The sequence below is a fragment of the Anser cygnoides genome, chromosome 8 (genome assembly GCF_040182565.1).
Source record: "Anser cygnoides isolate HZ-2024a breed goose chromosome 8, Taihu_goose_T2T_genome, whole genome shotgun sequence".
Classification (NCBI taxonomy): Eukaryota; Metazoa; Chordata; class Aves; order Anseriformes; family Anatidae; genus Anser; species Anser cygnoides.
The window spans coordinates 18,686,896-18,701,861 of NC_089880.1; the positions used below are offsets into that span (position 1 = coordinate 18,686,896).

Below are 14,966 nucleotides of genomic sequence, written 5' to 3' on the forward strand. Positions count from 1 at the left end.
TCCAAGTGCGAGGTGCTTTATTTCTGAAGCTAAAGACGTTCTACTGAAACAAAGAGGCCCTGAAATAAAAAGCTCACTATTTTTCAAATTGATAATGGGCATTAAGCATCTGATGAGTAAGGCATTTCTAGTTCCTTTACTAGTCCTAAATCCATTAGTACCTGCTTCTCCAGCTCCAGAAACACCTCATAATCTGCATTTTCTTGCTCCTCCATCTCTCTTAGTTTTCTGTTTAGTAGCTGCACTCTGAAGGAAGAACAGAAACAAGGCAATAATTCACTGGTAAGCTTTGAAACACAAAAACAAAGACTCCATTGCCTTCCAGTGGATAGTATTAAGTGCAATCAGAAATGAGTAGACAGAGCTATGTTAACTGAATTGTTATTTTCTTGGTTTGTTAGCTGGTACTATTAAACCATCTACCAAAGATAGGCAAAATCATTATGTGAAGAAAGAAACCAATGAACCAAGACCATCTATTCTAATCCTAACCATGGCAAATAAGAAATAAGGAGCTGCTAAGTCATTCTGAAAATACACATCCTGATTTTTGAAAATACTATGGGAAATTCAGCCTAGCAAAAATAGGTGCATTTTAAAGATCTAAGGAAACAAAGGAAGTTTGCTTAATTCCATATATAACATACTGTTTTCTCCATCTGTGTCTCCAGCTCCTTTTCTGTTCTTTCTTTGGCTTGAAACTCTTGGTATTTCTCGTAATTCTTCAGGTATTTGACTTCTCTCTCAAAATAATCAAGTACATTGGCCTGCTATTAACACAATGACAAGCAAGTCTTGTTACAAACCTAAAGACTTGGAATTATTGCTGATGGATCTGCATGGTATTAACAAATTGGCTATTTTAAGAATATAGATCTCTATTCATCCAAATGATTTGCTGCAAAATAATGCAAAGATACGGATAGAAACCAGTTAATTTTGGATACAAATATGCATAGGGTTAAGTGATTTTTATTATATTGAATATTATAACTTTATTTACACTGAATTTTATTACACAGAATTAATAATTCTGTGGTCTAAGTTGCATAGATCCACAACACTCATAATTTGGGCAGAAGCAATGTTTTTCCTCAGTTATTGCACGTAGCCCACTCCTACTTTACTTTGGAAAGGTTTTACTAAAATTTGGTGGCTCACCTGGTGTTACATTGTGACATACTGTAGCTCTGCACACAGCAAACCATTTGTGGGCTGTTTATAAACTACTTCAACATATACATGGAAGATTTAGAACTGGGATAAGATGAGGTGAAAGTTTTGTTTATAAAAATAACAGACTATGTAGCAGGTAAGACTGATAGACTAGGTAATACGAAGATCCTAGCTTGCTCTTGGGCTGGGAAGAATAAAGAAAGAGAAACTCAGTATATTTTCATTACTATGCACCACATAACATTACTTTAATGTATGAAAGCAGGTGTCATTTTATGCACGAAGCACTCTTCACTGTGTTTTCATGTAGGCAGGTTGGAGCAGTGGAATTCTGCCAGCTGTCACCTGGGTTTCCTTTAGGTGCCTCTTACAGGAGCTGTGCAGTCAGCTTTGCTATGAGTGATTTTTGGAGAATATGGCCTACTTATCTCAAATTAATCACGACATGTTTGAAGGCAAGATTTTTCAGCTAGGCCTGTTTCTATTTTAGAGTTTTCAGGATAAGTTGTCGCAGAGATAAATAAAAACCATTACCAACCTCATTGCTGGAAGACTGGCTTAATATCGGACAGATTTCTAAAACATGCAGTACTCCAGAATCATCAGAAACAGCGAGAAATTGCTGCTTTGCTGAAAGATATTTAACAAAAACATAATCTAAATTCCAACAGTAATACATATCTCCACCTAACCATGAAATGTCTGGTTTCTAATACGAGAACTGATGTCTCTTACTATGGATAGTGCAAAGAGCTACTAAGAGTTGTACTGTGGTCTTTTTGGTTTATTGTTTACTGAGGCAAAAACACAGCTTTATTGCTCTTATTTTCTTAACAAATGAAATTCCATTTAAAGTTTGTACTTTTTCAAAAATTTTTTTTTTTTACTTAAAATTTTTAGTTGCTATATGCCTTCCTAATACACTTAATATGCTTAGAATGTGATGTATGCACTTCTGTGTACAGTGCAGCGTTCAACTAGTGGAAGTATATACTTATCTGCTATATAGGATGTAGCAAGATTAGTGTGCTTTGGAGTAATGGGCCATTTTACATACATAAAGCATAAGTATGATCAACACCAACATACGTGAGGCAATCCAGGGGCTGATGCAAGTTATCATTGATTTGGAGATGTTCTGGAAATGAGATGGCTCATGAGGTTTCTTCAGTAAGTCCCAAATATCTATATTTCCATCATCTCTGCCAATGAAGAAAACGCCTGGTCTTGTTAAGGACCAGTGTCCCGTAGTGTATCTTTGTGCCGTGCAGCTTGACTCGAGAATAGGTCCATCCTTATTTTTTTTCAAAACAAAGACAAGACCCAACAATCAAACAATGCTGTCCATTCACTACCTTAAATTTCCTATCATTTGAGAACATTCATAATTTAAATGATCCTATTACAGAATAATACAGATGGCAAAATCTGTATCACCTGTGATTAGGACATATATGGGGGATTAAAAAAAGCTGGTATCTCGCTTTGTCTATTAAGGTAATTTGTCTATCTGCTGTTAAAAGCTGTGGTCTTGAGATTTTGCTAAGTGCAGCTAACCTGGCTCCCCTACACAACAAAAACAAACAAAAAAAAGCCCATGTTTTTATGCTTTCAGCTGACGAAGAGACTGCATCCTAAATAAGAGCTCTTCAGACTTGTTTAGCACACCTTGCCTTTATTGTTTGATTTTATAGCAGCAGAAATAACTTGTCAAGAAGCTACGGCTTTTATGAAGTTGATATTAAAGAAGGTCACCCCATTCTTTCTGTAAATGTCAAGATTACAAAGCTATTTCTAAAACAGCTTTTCTGATGTGAAGAAAAGGGAAAAGCTTTTCTTATACCCAATTTATTTCTAAGCTATCAAGCTTTGTGATATACAAACAGTTCTGAAAATGGTCTGTGAGGCTGTTATTATAGATATCTTTTGTATCTCCATCAATTATGTTACAGATGTTTTAAAGTAACTTACTGTGACACCTTCTTTCCAAATGGCAAAATTCCAGCCTCCAACACTTAGAACGATGTCTTTAAAAAAGGGAGATATCTGGACAGTGTTCACAGCTTCATCATGGATGATGTATTTATGAGAGGGCTTCTTACCTAACAGAATGAAAAAGACAGTTGCTTATAACTAGTGATTTCCATGATTGTCTTAACAATGGGAGTTAAGTGGGGGGAAATGGAGATGAAGGATCCAGCACAGGCCTCAAAGATACTAGCCTTGTTTCTTTTGTTTACATGGTATAGGAATTGGAATTGCTGTAAATCTAGTTACTGTGAAGTATGACTTCCCTGATTTGTGCCAACAGGTACATAGCGATACACCAGAGTTTTCTCTATTCTGTTGTGACAGCTAAACTGCATGCAGTCTTGAGCATGTCCTGCTGAAAACTCTGGTGTCATCAGTGAGACCAACTTACTAGAACAGAAGAATGAGCAAGAACCTTAAGAAGACAGAGTGTAGTGGCAAAGACTTTAAAGTTAGCAGTATATTAAGGTTTAAACAGGTGTTGAGAAACTTACTAACTGGTTTTCCTGAGTCGCTATCAATCTTTATTTTCCAGTCAGAATAGATAATTTCTCCATCCTGTAACGCCAGAAAAATCAAGTAAATACTAAATTTAGAGCTTGAGGACATAGAACAAAGTGGTTTGTTTTTAAGCTGTGACTTATTTATAGCCATTATTAAATATGTTCTTGGTAAGTTAAAACAAAAGTCTGCAGCCAATGACTGAAAAAACGCTAAACTTTTGGATCACCATTTTACAGTTTTGTGTTGCCAAAACAGCTTTACTTATGATGTACGTAGGCAGTCCTTCCTGCACAACTGGGCACCCAAGTATTTGGGGAAATGGTGGAAGCAAGAAGGGTAGGTGAAAGATGAATGTTTGTTTCCACGTGAACTTAAAAGTGGGATAGATTTTTGGAATTTTAGATAGGTAGGGTAGGTAGAGAGCTATGAGTAGCTGGGACTTCCTAGAATAAAATTAAGTTCTGGGGGAAATTGTAGTATTGTTTCTATCAGACATTTGAGGAAACACTGGAAAAAATATTACCAATCTGGGTTTTGGAATAAGGAAGTACTGTTTGGTTTCTGATGTCAGCTAGTTAAATTCAATGCACTTTGGAAATGTCTTCTAACTCTGCCCTTGAAGTAAGGGTTCATAGTCTAGCAAATACAGGCTTTTATTATTGTTTTAATCATGTCCCTAAATGCATTAAAGTGAGAGTAAAATATGGCATGTCCAGAACGATCTTTTTAGTTAACACCTGAAGAAAACATGTAGGCGTGTACATTTGTGGAAGCCCTGAAAGACTGAAAAACTAAACAACAGAGATCTTTTATTAACATTTTCTTAGTAATTTACTACTTTCACTTACTTTAGTTCCAACAAAAAAGTTGTTGGAGATACTCTCTAGCACTTTCAGAGGTTTGTTTGAAGGAACACTCATCTTTGCATATGGGTTCTCTCTGGCAAGTGCTTGTGGTTTGTTCAGAGATTGTGCCTTATCTGGGAAACAATATAGATACATTTATTTATTATACCGGAAAAGTTACCAGATCAAACAATTCCTTTGTCTTATAAAGGTAGTTTATAGATAAGGGGAGTTACAGGAGCAGAGAGAAAGAACGACTGCCAAGTAAAGCAGCAGTCCTGCAGGCTAGCTGCTTCCCTGGAAAATCTTTCCCTGATACTGGGGCTGCAGCTGATGGGAATGCTAGAATAGCTCAGTTCTCTCTGTCAGAGCAGGACTTGTGGTCTAATCCTACCATGCTGGTACTTTAGGTGTGACCCTTTCTGCAGTGACAATTTCCAGCAGTAGGTTAGACACGCATTGGGCAGGAGCAGATTGTCTCTGAGTTCCTTTGCACTGTTAGTGAGAACTGATCTACTACAGAATGTGAAGTGCTAGGATACCTCTATCCAAATGCATACAATATATGCTGTTACTCCAGGAATTTGTTTTCTAAAGATACTTTTCTGCGTGGACTGAAAAGGATGTACTATTTCAAGAGTTAAGAGACTGGGAGACTTGCATGGGCTATTGAGCAAAATGCAGCAGTTACCGTGGATACCGAACTGCTCTTATGTATTCAATATGTGTATGTGTTTTCATATTCAATATAAGTATATTCCACTTTGAATACCAGTATATTTCAGAAACCTTTTTTCTCCAGATGCTGTAGAACATTTTATTGTTTAGCTTTCATTATATACATACTGAAATACAAGCTTATTAAAAACATTTTTTCCAATAACGTGTAATAAAAATATTACCTAAGATTTTGTAATGATGATGCTGTTCCAGTAGACAAATTTTGATGGGACTGTATTCCATTTCGGTATCACTCTTGCACAGGTTTATCTGTTCAGAAAAAAAGCATTTGATAATTTGTTTTGTCAGATGTTTTGTACCTACAAGACTTAAATTACTTTCTGCCGTAATGAAAGAGGTTGTTTTAGTCTGTGGTTTGTAATATTGCACAACCAGCATTTGTTGCCTCACATGCAAGTGTATACAACTGCAAATTTGCAGTTTCTCCTGTGTTAGCTTTTCCTTATAAGACTTTTGCTATGTTTCTAAGAAACAAACAAAAAGTGGTTCTAGTGGTCCTGCTTTTTCAGTGACTGTACTAGCTGAAGCTATTCTGAGCAGAACAGGTCATCAGTTTCTCTTTTTTCCTTTTTTTTTAACATTATTATTTTCAGCCTTCATTTGTTTACTGTCCCACACAAACTGCTATAACCATTTTCATCAGACTTTGATTGTTGGGTTGCCAGTAATTAAGGTCCTGTTGATCATGACATGTTTCACAGTTTGTGACCCCCTGAGATAGACAGCATAGTGGCTGAAAGTGCCGACAGCAACATCTGCTGTTACTACAACTGCTTTTGCATTAGTGCAGTTTTTAAGACATCATCATGCTGCTGCTTCTGTGCTAACTTTACAGAACACATTTTATTGAAGTTTCAGAGGAACTTTGAAGCCTTTCATCATTAGAAGGAAATCCACAGGAACCTTGCAATGTTGTGGAAAAACTAAAGGGTTGGGAAGCGAAAGAATACATTCCTATGGATTTCTGGCCATATCTACAGTTTGGTTTGGTCCTACTGTTCTGTATTAGTGTACAGTACCTTTATGAGAGGTTTCCAGCTGAGAGCTAGGTGCTTAAAGGTATCTGGAACTCCAGGGGGCATATCAAAAATGTTCTTCTCTTTCTCAAATGAAAGCTTGCCGGGAAGTTTGGTGACTCGAATATCCCAAAACAATATTAAGCTGCAAAATGACTGTATAGTATTATCTTCTGTTTCTGTTTTAAAGTCGGGGCAATTTTCAATGCATTTTAAAAATGTTTTTTTTACGCTTTCATCTTCAAACTTAGCAATAGAGACCCTGAAATGCAGGCAAATGCTAAGTACTTAAGCCATCATTTATGAAAGAAGTAATTATATTCATTTATTCAACATTTTATCAGTTGTAACTCTACCAAGGCAGCCAAATGGCATTCATACAGTTTGCTTATGGAAAGTTACTGGGTGAAGTTAATGGCAGTACTGGGTGAAACTCCCTTATCTGTTGACCAGTGTGATTACTTGGGCTCTCCACAGTTAGTTAAAAGAGTGGTTAGGGAGCTGAAATCCACGCCTGGACCAGATCATGAGGCTGTTATGCAACTGTGATGGGCCCAGTTTGCTGTAAGAGCAGGAACATGCTAATACAGCCTAAAAATATAGATGTCATCTTAGCTGATCGAAGTCAATATTCTGTCTCTGACTGGGCCAGTACTGGAGGCTCAGAGAAATGGACAGAACCCTCTAGCAGGTAATACAGTAATGCAGATCAAACCTCATCACCAATTCTTATATGTGCCAGTTTATTTGCTGACTTTTAAGACAAATGGCCCTACTTGCTTGAATGTACCATACCATTGGAGTTTTCAGCCCTGTAATTGTTCCCGTTGCTCTTCTCTGGGCATTGATTCACTGAATTGGCATAGATGATGATAATTTGCCTCATCACTGATACCTTCCTTTGCTTTGCTTACAGAAGTTGCCCAGGGACCCATGCTCTTCAAGGACCACGTTACAGCGACTCCCCTGCTCTTTAGGTGCATACTATTAATGTGGAGCCCTGGTATGTGAGTAGTTTAAAATTATTTCTTCTATGTACACTACCAGCATTACAGTGCAAATTTACGGACAATTGTATTTGCAATCATTCTTCCAACTTAATTCTTTGAAGTCTTTTCTGATTTTGATTAGGAAAAATAACTTCTATTATTAACAAATTTTGCTGTCTTTTTACTGATCCTCCTTTTGATATAACTAGCAAATACTTGATTGAGCCTAGCCATAAGCCTTTTGCCATTATGAAAGCTAAACACGTATTTCCACTTCTTGCTTTCTGTCCCCCTGCCTGTCTTTCACATAAGATAATATTTGCTCATAACCTTCATGATTATGAAGTCCACAAAAGAGGAGTTTCATACCAAATAATTTTGCCAGTTGAATTTCCATCTTTAAATATAGTTTACACTATTTATGTGGCCTCAAAATCTTTAACAGTTTTTTGTGCAAGATTCTCATAATCTTATGTGACTCATACATACAAAATGTATAAATGAGCCAAATGTGGTGATTTGGCTCTCCGGGCCAATGTATGTGTGACCAGCACTTGGTAAGCACATAATATACAGGTGTACATGTGAGCTTGTTCAATTAATGAACCCTTAATACCATCACTGCAAAGGGCTTAAACTTGGTGTGTTTGTCTTCTGTGTACAACTACGTTTCAACTATTTAGGACAGGCTGACAGGAATCCAGAATTGTGCTAGTATCATTGAGTATGTTCCATAAAGCTTTCCAAAGGAAGCTGGAAGACATCTTGTAAAGTAAGTAGGCATTGCATATACCAATCAGGGGAGCAGGTCACGAGCTGGATGCAAATTTCAGCTCTGTTTTCAAAAGTGGTGCCCGTTCGGTTGACCTAAAAACAATAATAATAATTACAGGGAAAAGGAAAGTGAGCAATGAAAGTCATACTCTGCTAAGGATACGGTTCAATACATAAAATGGTCTTCTAGGAATTAAGACACTGTTTCAGCTTGGTTAAGTTTGGAAATCAGGGCTCAGTAACCTGTAGTTTTAAAATAATAGTCAAGTATTTTTACAAATGTACTTCAAGTGAAATGATGTCAGCTTTGCCTCCTAGACACCTAAACTTCTAAGAAATCAACAGGATAAAAACTTGCTGCAAACATTGTGAGTCAGGCCCTCCTTAGATTACCGTGTTTGTAACTTTTCATCCAGCTTAACCAAAGAGCAAATTATTGACAAATTTATCTCAAGTGGTGGGAACCCAGTTCACACCATGGTCATCTATCTTAAATTATCACTGTGTATGTGGGATGCTGCAGGTTTTATAGTAATTATGTACTGAGTAGTCATTGTTTTATCCAGAAGATGGGTTGGAGAGGGAACATCTGATGACAGGCTATGCTCTAATTAAACACGATCCCCAGTGTAGGCAAAAAAACATTTATTTCTGGCTTAAACGCTACTTATCAACTGTGCAGCAAAGTTTCAGCTATGCTTTTTTGTTTGCTTGGTTGGTTTTAGGCCTATTTCTACTGTTGTTTTCATTCATTAGGGCCAACCTGGAGTTTAAGTGGTAGTCTCTCAACCATGCAAAGCTGGATTAGGTTCTGCATATAATTTTGAAAGTTTTTTCATTGATATGTAATAACGAACTGCAGATCTTAGAAACTGCAGTGCTGTGGAAAGGCTGACATACATCTCAAATTTGTTTATGTAACAAGTATGTTCCAGTACATACTCTTAGATATTGACAAAGAAAGTGATTTCTTTATCACTATTATTTATAAAGCCCCATTTTCCTGCATCTGTTATCCCATATGAACATGAAAACAGCTTTCTGAGCCTAAACTTTGGCAAAACAAACAAATGTAAAATAAAACTAGCATTCTGATATCCAATCCCTTTCTTCGTGTTTTACATCTGGTACCATTTAGAATCCATGGGTACTGCTGTGAAGGACTGTAGTATCTATTAAGTCTTAAACATTTGGTCACAAACAATGTTGATAGATTAATTTGTATAAACCATTCAAAGGTGTCAGTTTTCTTCCTCTTGACCTGCTTTTCCACGGCCATTTTGCATTTGATTACTTTTGCTTTTCAAGTTAATTTGTACAACAAATTGCAGAACTTTGATAAGAAATGAACATCTGATACTCCTGTAATAGACTTGGACCCTTTAACTACATTGAGCCTGTGTACCATGGAGCTTTAAAAACATCACCGAAAATACAAGAGTTGAGTACACAGCAGCTACAAAAACTAAGTTAACTACTATAGCAGTCTTTTTAGGTGCCTAGGTACTTAGGTAATTGAAATTACTTTTCTGAATTCTTAGTGGCAGACTGGGATTACCCATAGTAGAAATTCAACACATTTTAGATACAGAAAGCTTACAGTTAGACTTGTAATTCCGAATTGTATTTTGTGTAAAACTACATGTTTTTTTCCAGTAATGACAGAATCATATTAGGGTGAGAATACAGCACAGTTGTAAAACACAATGAACGGGACAAGCAGCACCAGATTATTTAGCATTTTAAAACGTGGTCAGAAGTAATGAGAGCTGTTACAAATAATTGAACCTTTAATATTTTATCTTGAGTTTACACTATGATTTCTGAAGTAAGTAGGAAAACAGTAAAAAGTGGAAAAATAAGTATTTAAACTCACCTCAAAATGATCTGGCAGCCAATGTATATCTGTAATCACTGTTTTATGGCTACCCTCTGTGGAAGAGGTTGCGCAGTATCTCACTAAAGGTGGTTCTGTAACACTCTCATCGTCTTCCATATATGATGGCTAGAAATGTTTTAAAAAGAGTTAGCGTATTTCCAAAATAAAATTGTAAACCTGTCAGAGAAAAAGCTTACTTTACATACTGATAAATGCTTCTTCCCATATTTCATATTATCTGTAAAACTTTCTTGGGGTCTAATATAGAACCTTCTGAAAATGGACAGCCTTGAAACAGGCATTTGGATATGAAGCTCTGAAGAGAATTCCAATGTGCCTCTAGAGGCACACATCCAGTAAGGTATGAGTTTCTCCTCTGCTTTTAGGTCTCTCCCCTTTATAGTTTCCTTCCACTGAAATCTGTTTGTTGTCTTCCAAGCTACCTTTTTTTTTCTGTCCATATATTTTCATTTTCAGTGAAATGCTGAGTCGCTTTCAGTATTATATTTAGCAACAAATGCTATACATATTTGATGGACTTCATATGATAAGGGTTGAGTGTATGTTGATGCCCAATAAAGAGCAGTCTTAGTGAAGCCAAAGCCTGCACAAAATACAGTAAAGCTATTAAGCTGCACTAATCAGGTAGAAATGATATTGTGATAATGGGTTTATTTCGTGAACCCATCAGGTTTCTTATCCTGCTTAGTATCCCATTGCAAAGATTATCTACTCCTCTGTCTTGAGCCAGGATACCTTCACCCATTTTTCCCACTAACTTGTATTCTAACTTTCCTTGTCTTCACCTCAGATGTATCATTGCTCTCCAATAGATTTAGAACAGAAGCACTGTCCATATTAACAACCGACTTTTTGACTCCAACAGTAATGCTTTTTGCATTTTGCAGTCTTTCTTCATGTTTAGAAATATCCCACAGTACAACCTACAATGAGAAATAAGTATATTATGATTTCTTTCATTCTTTTTATTAATATGCATTTTTCAAATACAATTCTTTTTTTTTGGGGGGGGGGATGAGAAATTTACTGTGTACTAGAATTAAGTCTTCAGAAGTATTGCCTCTTCAATGTTGAAAGGCCAAACTTACATCACAAAAAGAGTCTTCACAGTTTGACCTATTTACCTGATTTTTATCCTATTTTACTGATGAACTGCAAAGAACAATTTTGAAGTAATGGCTGAACTTTGGAATAATCAGAAAATTTAGCAGAATTCAGTACAGGATTAGAGAATTTCTTTAATTCATTCCACAGTGAAAATACAAAGAAATACAAATTCTATGCCATAGAATTTTGGCTTACAGTATTTTCATACTGTGAGAAAATACAGAGATATCTAACTTTATTCTGAAACAGAGAATTAATACCTGTCCATTGAAGCAGCCACCAGCAATGATATTTGGATCACTTGGACTGAACTGAAAGCAGTAAATGTCATGAGGACATTGTAATATTAACTAAAAAAAAAGAAGAAAACAGTAGTCGAGAAATACATTCACATTTATTGATCTCTTGTTATATGAACACTTGGAATTTTTGAAAATCCTGATTAAATACCTGAGGGTGGATAGGGTCAGAAAAGCTCCAAAAAATAATGACTGAGTCCTGCAACAATAATTTGTCAGAAAGGTTAATTCTTTCTTCATCAGAATGCTGCTGTGTTGCTGACTCTGCTATTATCCCTGATTGAGAGAGAAAAGAAATTTTCTCAGAAGAGAAAAATCAAATTTCAACATTCTATTAATTATGCTAAGTGACTTATATTTAGCCCTTGCCAGTACAGTGGTAAAAAAAAAAAGTGCATATATTTATATTTTTCTTTTTATAGATCGACTTTGAAGGAATTACTTCTGTTAGAATTATCTATCAATGTGTTGTGGAAGCTCAGGATCAGGATAAAACTCAACTTTTCTGCTACTAATCTGTAATCATGTAATACTGAACCTGAAATGATAAGACAAGCATGTAGACCTGGCCATCCATCATGAAATCAAATCTTTCGTAGTTTAATTAATATCCTATGCAGGCAGCAATGTTGGCTGTTAGTATGCTGTGCAATTAAGACATTCATATGAAACTTAATTGTGCTTTCAAGCACGGCTTTTTAGAGTAGTAATACCAAGTAGGGAGCAGAAGGAGACATTTAATATTACTCAGTAGAGCCACATGCCAGGGTAGCTGTAACGTTCCTCAAAAATATTAGGTGTGCTACAAGACCCAGCCATGGGGAGAACAACGTATATAGAACCACAAGTACCTGGCCCAGTTGCAGCCCTGCTTAAATGAGCCTCATAAGGGAGAAATTTCCCCCTCCTATAAGCTCCAGTTCTATGCTTGTGTGATAGGCTTTGCATGACCTTTCTGAACTACATAAACAATGTCTGTATTATTTTTCACTTTATCTCAAATTGGCTATTTAGACATACAAAATTGTGTTTATTATTTTTTTAAAATTTAAAGGTCAATGACTATGAAAGATGCACAGTTTATAGCAGTCATGTAATACATGTCACTCAAGATTAAGATCATTACCATAGATGGTCGGATGCCAACGGACGCAGCTAATACTTCTGTCCTTGAGATACTGCGGATCTGTGAATGATTGGTATGCTTTAAGATAGACATCTGACTTGTCACCAGAACTGGTTTCATCTTCTGCTAGGGCCTTCCAGTCATCAAAAAAGGCATTCATAATTTCATTCTGCTGCAATGCAATTTCCATTCTGTTTTGTGAAAAGAACAGTTAATACTTTGAAGAATCCAGATATGACTACTCAGTAGTAGAATCACAAATATGTCTGTGAAGAGACAGCTTTTGTTTTACATAAAATTATGACCATATTATTAAATTATTAAAAATTGTGATATATCACAACTGTAAGGAGACTATTCCCATTTAAAAAAATAATTATACCAAGAATTTGACTCCAGTTGTGTGTGCATCAAGTACTGTGCAGTTGTCCCATTCTTGTGCAAAAAGTGTCAGTAAGTGGGACTTGTCCCATGACTTGGGCCTGTAGAACAGCACCTTGGCTCTTCTGCATAACTCTCTGCTTGAGTGAGCAGTGTTTGAAAGATGAGCTCTGCAGCTGGTTTGAAAAGATGTATTGCTACCAACTGTAACAGGCGTAATTCCGATTTAAGCTATTATTCAAATTAATGCAGTATAGTTTTCATGTTCGTTTTAATTAGGCACAAATATCAGATTAATATTTGTTAATATTAAAATAATAAGCAAGAGAAAGAATAAAAGCAAGAGGATAAGAAAGAACAAGCAAGAGAAAAAAAAACTTCAGTATTTGACCAGATTGATGGTCCACTCAGCCAAGAGTTCTGACTCCATTCACTTTGATTCTATATCATTTCATGCAGCCTTTAAAGTATATGGCTGCAGTAACTTTACCTTAAATGTACTGATGTGAGAAATTCTTTCAGTTTCTCAGATGACAGACTCTCTTCCATCTCTTCATTTGACAACTGTCTAGGAGAATACTGCGTGGCTGCATTTTTTGGATAGGTCCTAACCAATTGAAATAAATATAAACATGAGTATGCATATAAACAACTTCAAATGCAAAAAGCCATGTAATATGTAAAACTAAAAGCTAAGTATATTTGTTTTTTCTAGAATCTCTTTGGAAAAGAGTGAAAGAAGATACAGACAGAGCATCCAATTTTGTTCTCTTAATCAATTTGTAACAGAGCGTGTCCAGAGGAGTTGAGTTAATCTGCATAACATTAGGTGAGATCAGAAACGGTTCATAGCTTAGTAAACAAGCTGATAAATATTTCTCACACTTACCATTTTGTCTGAGTACTAGCTTCTTTTACTTTTGGAACCATTTGTACACCCACATCTCTTTCAAGCAGTTTAATGCTGAAAGTTGTGTCTTGGTAGGAAGTGCATTCAACATAACTGTCTTTCACATGTGAAGCATTCCTATCAGTAAATCTAATTGGTGCGCCAAACTTCCTGCGTGCTCGAGAAAACATGTACTTAATCTGCAAAAAGCATTTCTGAAGTTAGCAAAGGAGAGAGTTCTTGGAAGATCCATTTTGTAAAATGGCATTATTCTTATAACAGTAGAATGAGTTCTATTGATGGTTTCTGTACTGAATTTACTTATATTTCTGCATTGTGAAATTCCGAAGTGTTCATATAAATCAGCTATGTACAAGTGCCTCTGTCCCTGGAGGTGTTCAAGACCAGGTTAGATGAGACCCTTAAAAGGAAAGGAGTCATAAAAAATAGTTTCTGCAGCACTTTGTTTTTGGTAACAGTTGATAGTTCTATGTGTTCGTTTTTTTTTTTTTTTTTAAAGACCCCAAGCAAAAACTAGGATTGCAAGCTTCAATTTCTGACTTTTGCTTTTTAAGGAAATTAAAATAAATTTGTTTTTGTGATATTTGATTAAGTTACATCTGTTATTTCTGACCTTTGTAACATAGCCTTTAACAGATTCTTCTTCAACTTCCTTTTCGCTGCCAAGAGAAACCCATGGTTTGCGGACAGAACGCTTATAGGCATGGACATCCAGAGTTCCCTCTTTTTCTTCTTCACTTTTTTCTTCTTTTTCTTCTGCAGTGTCTGGAGGCTGTGACATCAAACAGTGAAAAATAATGTTTTTTCAAAAATGTGTTTCTGAAATATAAGTATGAACTAGAAACCTGGAATTCAGTTTTCATTTACGCATTCTTTTGTCTCAGTGCAATAAATCTGGCTATGCTGTGCCCCTGCATTCAATTGGGTTAGGTCCCATTTATCCATTTGTGCACGAGAATTTTCCAATAAATGTTACATATTTGATATTTAAATACTAAAGAGTGTTATGTTATATTCAAGAGTTGTCTTGAAAGCAAATCACTGTTATATAAAAAGAATTTATAGTGATTTTCTACATTACGCCTTCCTGTCTGGAATTGCAATTTGCTTTTCTATTAATTGTTGCTTCTAATGGTGGGTGAGAAACTCATGTTGAAAAATGATATA

At 35.9% G+C, this 14,966-nt stretch overlaps 1 protein-coding gene across 5 annotated transcripts in view; it reads right to left on the bottom strand.

Moving 5' to 3' along the window:
- Positions 1 to 14,966, bottom strand: part of DNAI3 (dynein axonemal intermediate chain 3) — a 26,092-nt gene continuing 11,126 nt past the window's right edge. For 2 of the 5 annotated variants that reach the window (XM_048059014.2, XM_048059013.1), the window contains exons 6-23: positions 14,413 to 14,571; positions 13,779 to 13,978; positions 13,380 to 13,496; positions 12,509 to 12,699; positions 11,534 to 11,658; positions 11,344 to 11,433; positions 10,735 to 10,899; positions 9,953 to 10,081; positions 8,096 to 8,169; positions 6,317 to 6,575; positions 5,459 to 5,546; positions 4,560 to 4,690; positions 3,702 to 3,765; positions 3,148 to 3,278; positions 2,266 to 2,470; positions 1,715 to 1,806; positions 648 to 770; positions 1 to 246 (exon numbers count right to left, since the gene is read on the bottom strand). In XM_048059014.2, the coding sequence (XP_047914971.1) occupies positions 187 to 246; positions 648 to 770; positions 1,715 to 1,806; positions 2,266 to 2,470; positions 3,148 to 3,278; positions 3,702 to 3,765; positions 4,560 to 4,690; positions 5,459 to 5,546; positions 6,317 to 6,575; positions 8,096 to 8,169; positions 9,953 to 10,081; positions 10,735 to 10,899; positions 11,344 to 11,433; positions 11,534 to 11,658; positions 12,509 to 12,699; positions 13,380 to 13,496; positions 13,779 to 13,978; positions 14,413 to 14,571 (2,403 nt within the window). In that variant the 3' untranslated portion in view covers positions 1 to 186. The remainder of the gene's footprint in view (positions 247 to 647; positions 771 to 1,714; positions 1,807 to 2,265; positions 2,471 to 3,147; positions 3,279 to 3,701; positions 3,766 to 4,559; positions 4,691 to 5,458; positions 5,547 to 6,316; positions 6,576 to 8,095; positions 8,170 to 9,952; positions 10,082 to 10,734; positions 10,900 to 11,343; positions 11,434 to 11,533; positions 11,659 to 12,508; positions 12,700 to 13,379; positions 13,497 to 13,778; positions 13,979 to 14,412; positions 14,572 to 14,966) is intronic. The other 3 variants (XM_048059012.2, XM_048059010.2, XM_048059011.2) reach the window with 3 other exon arrangements.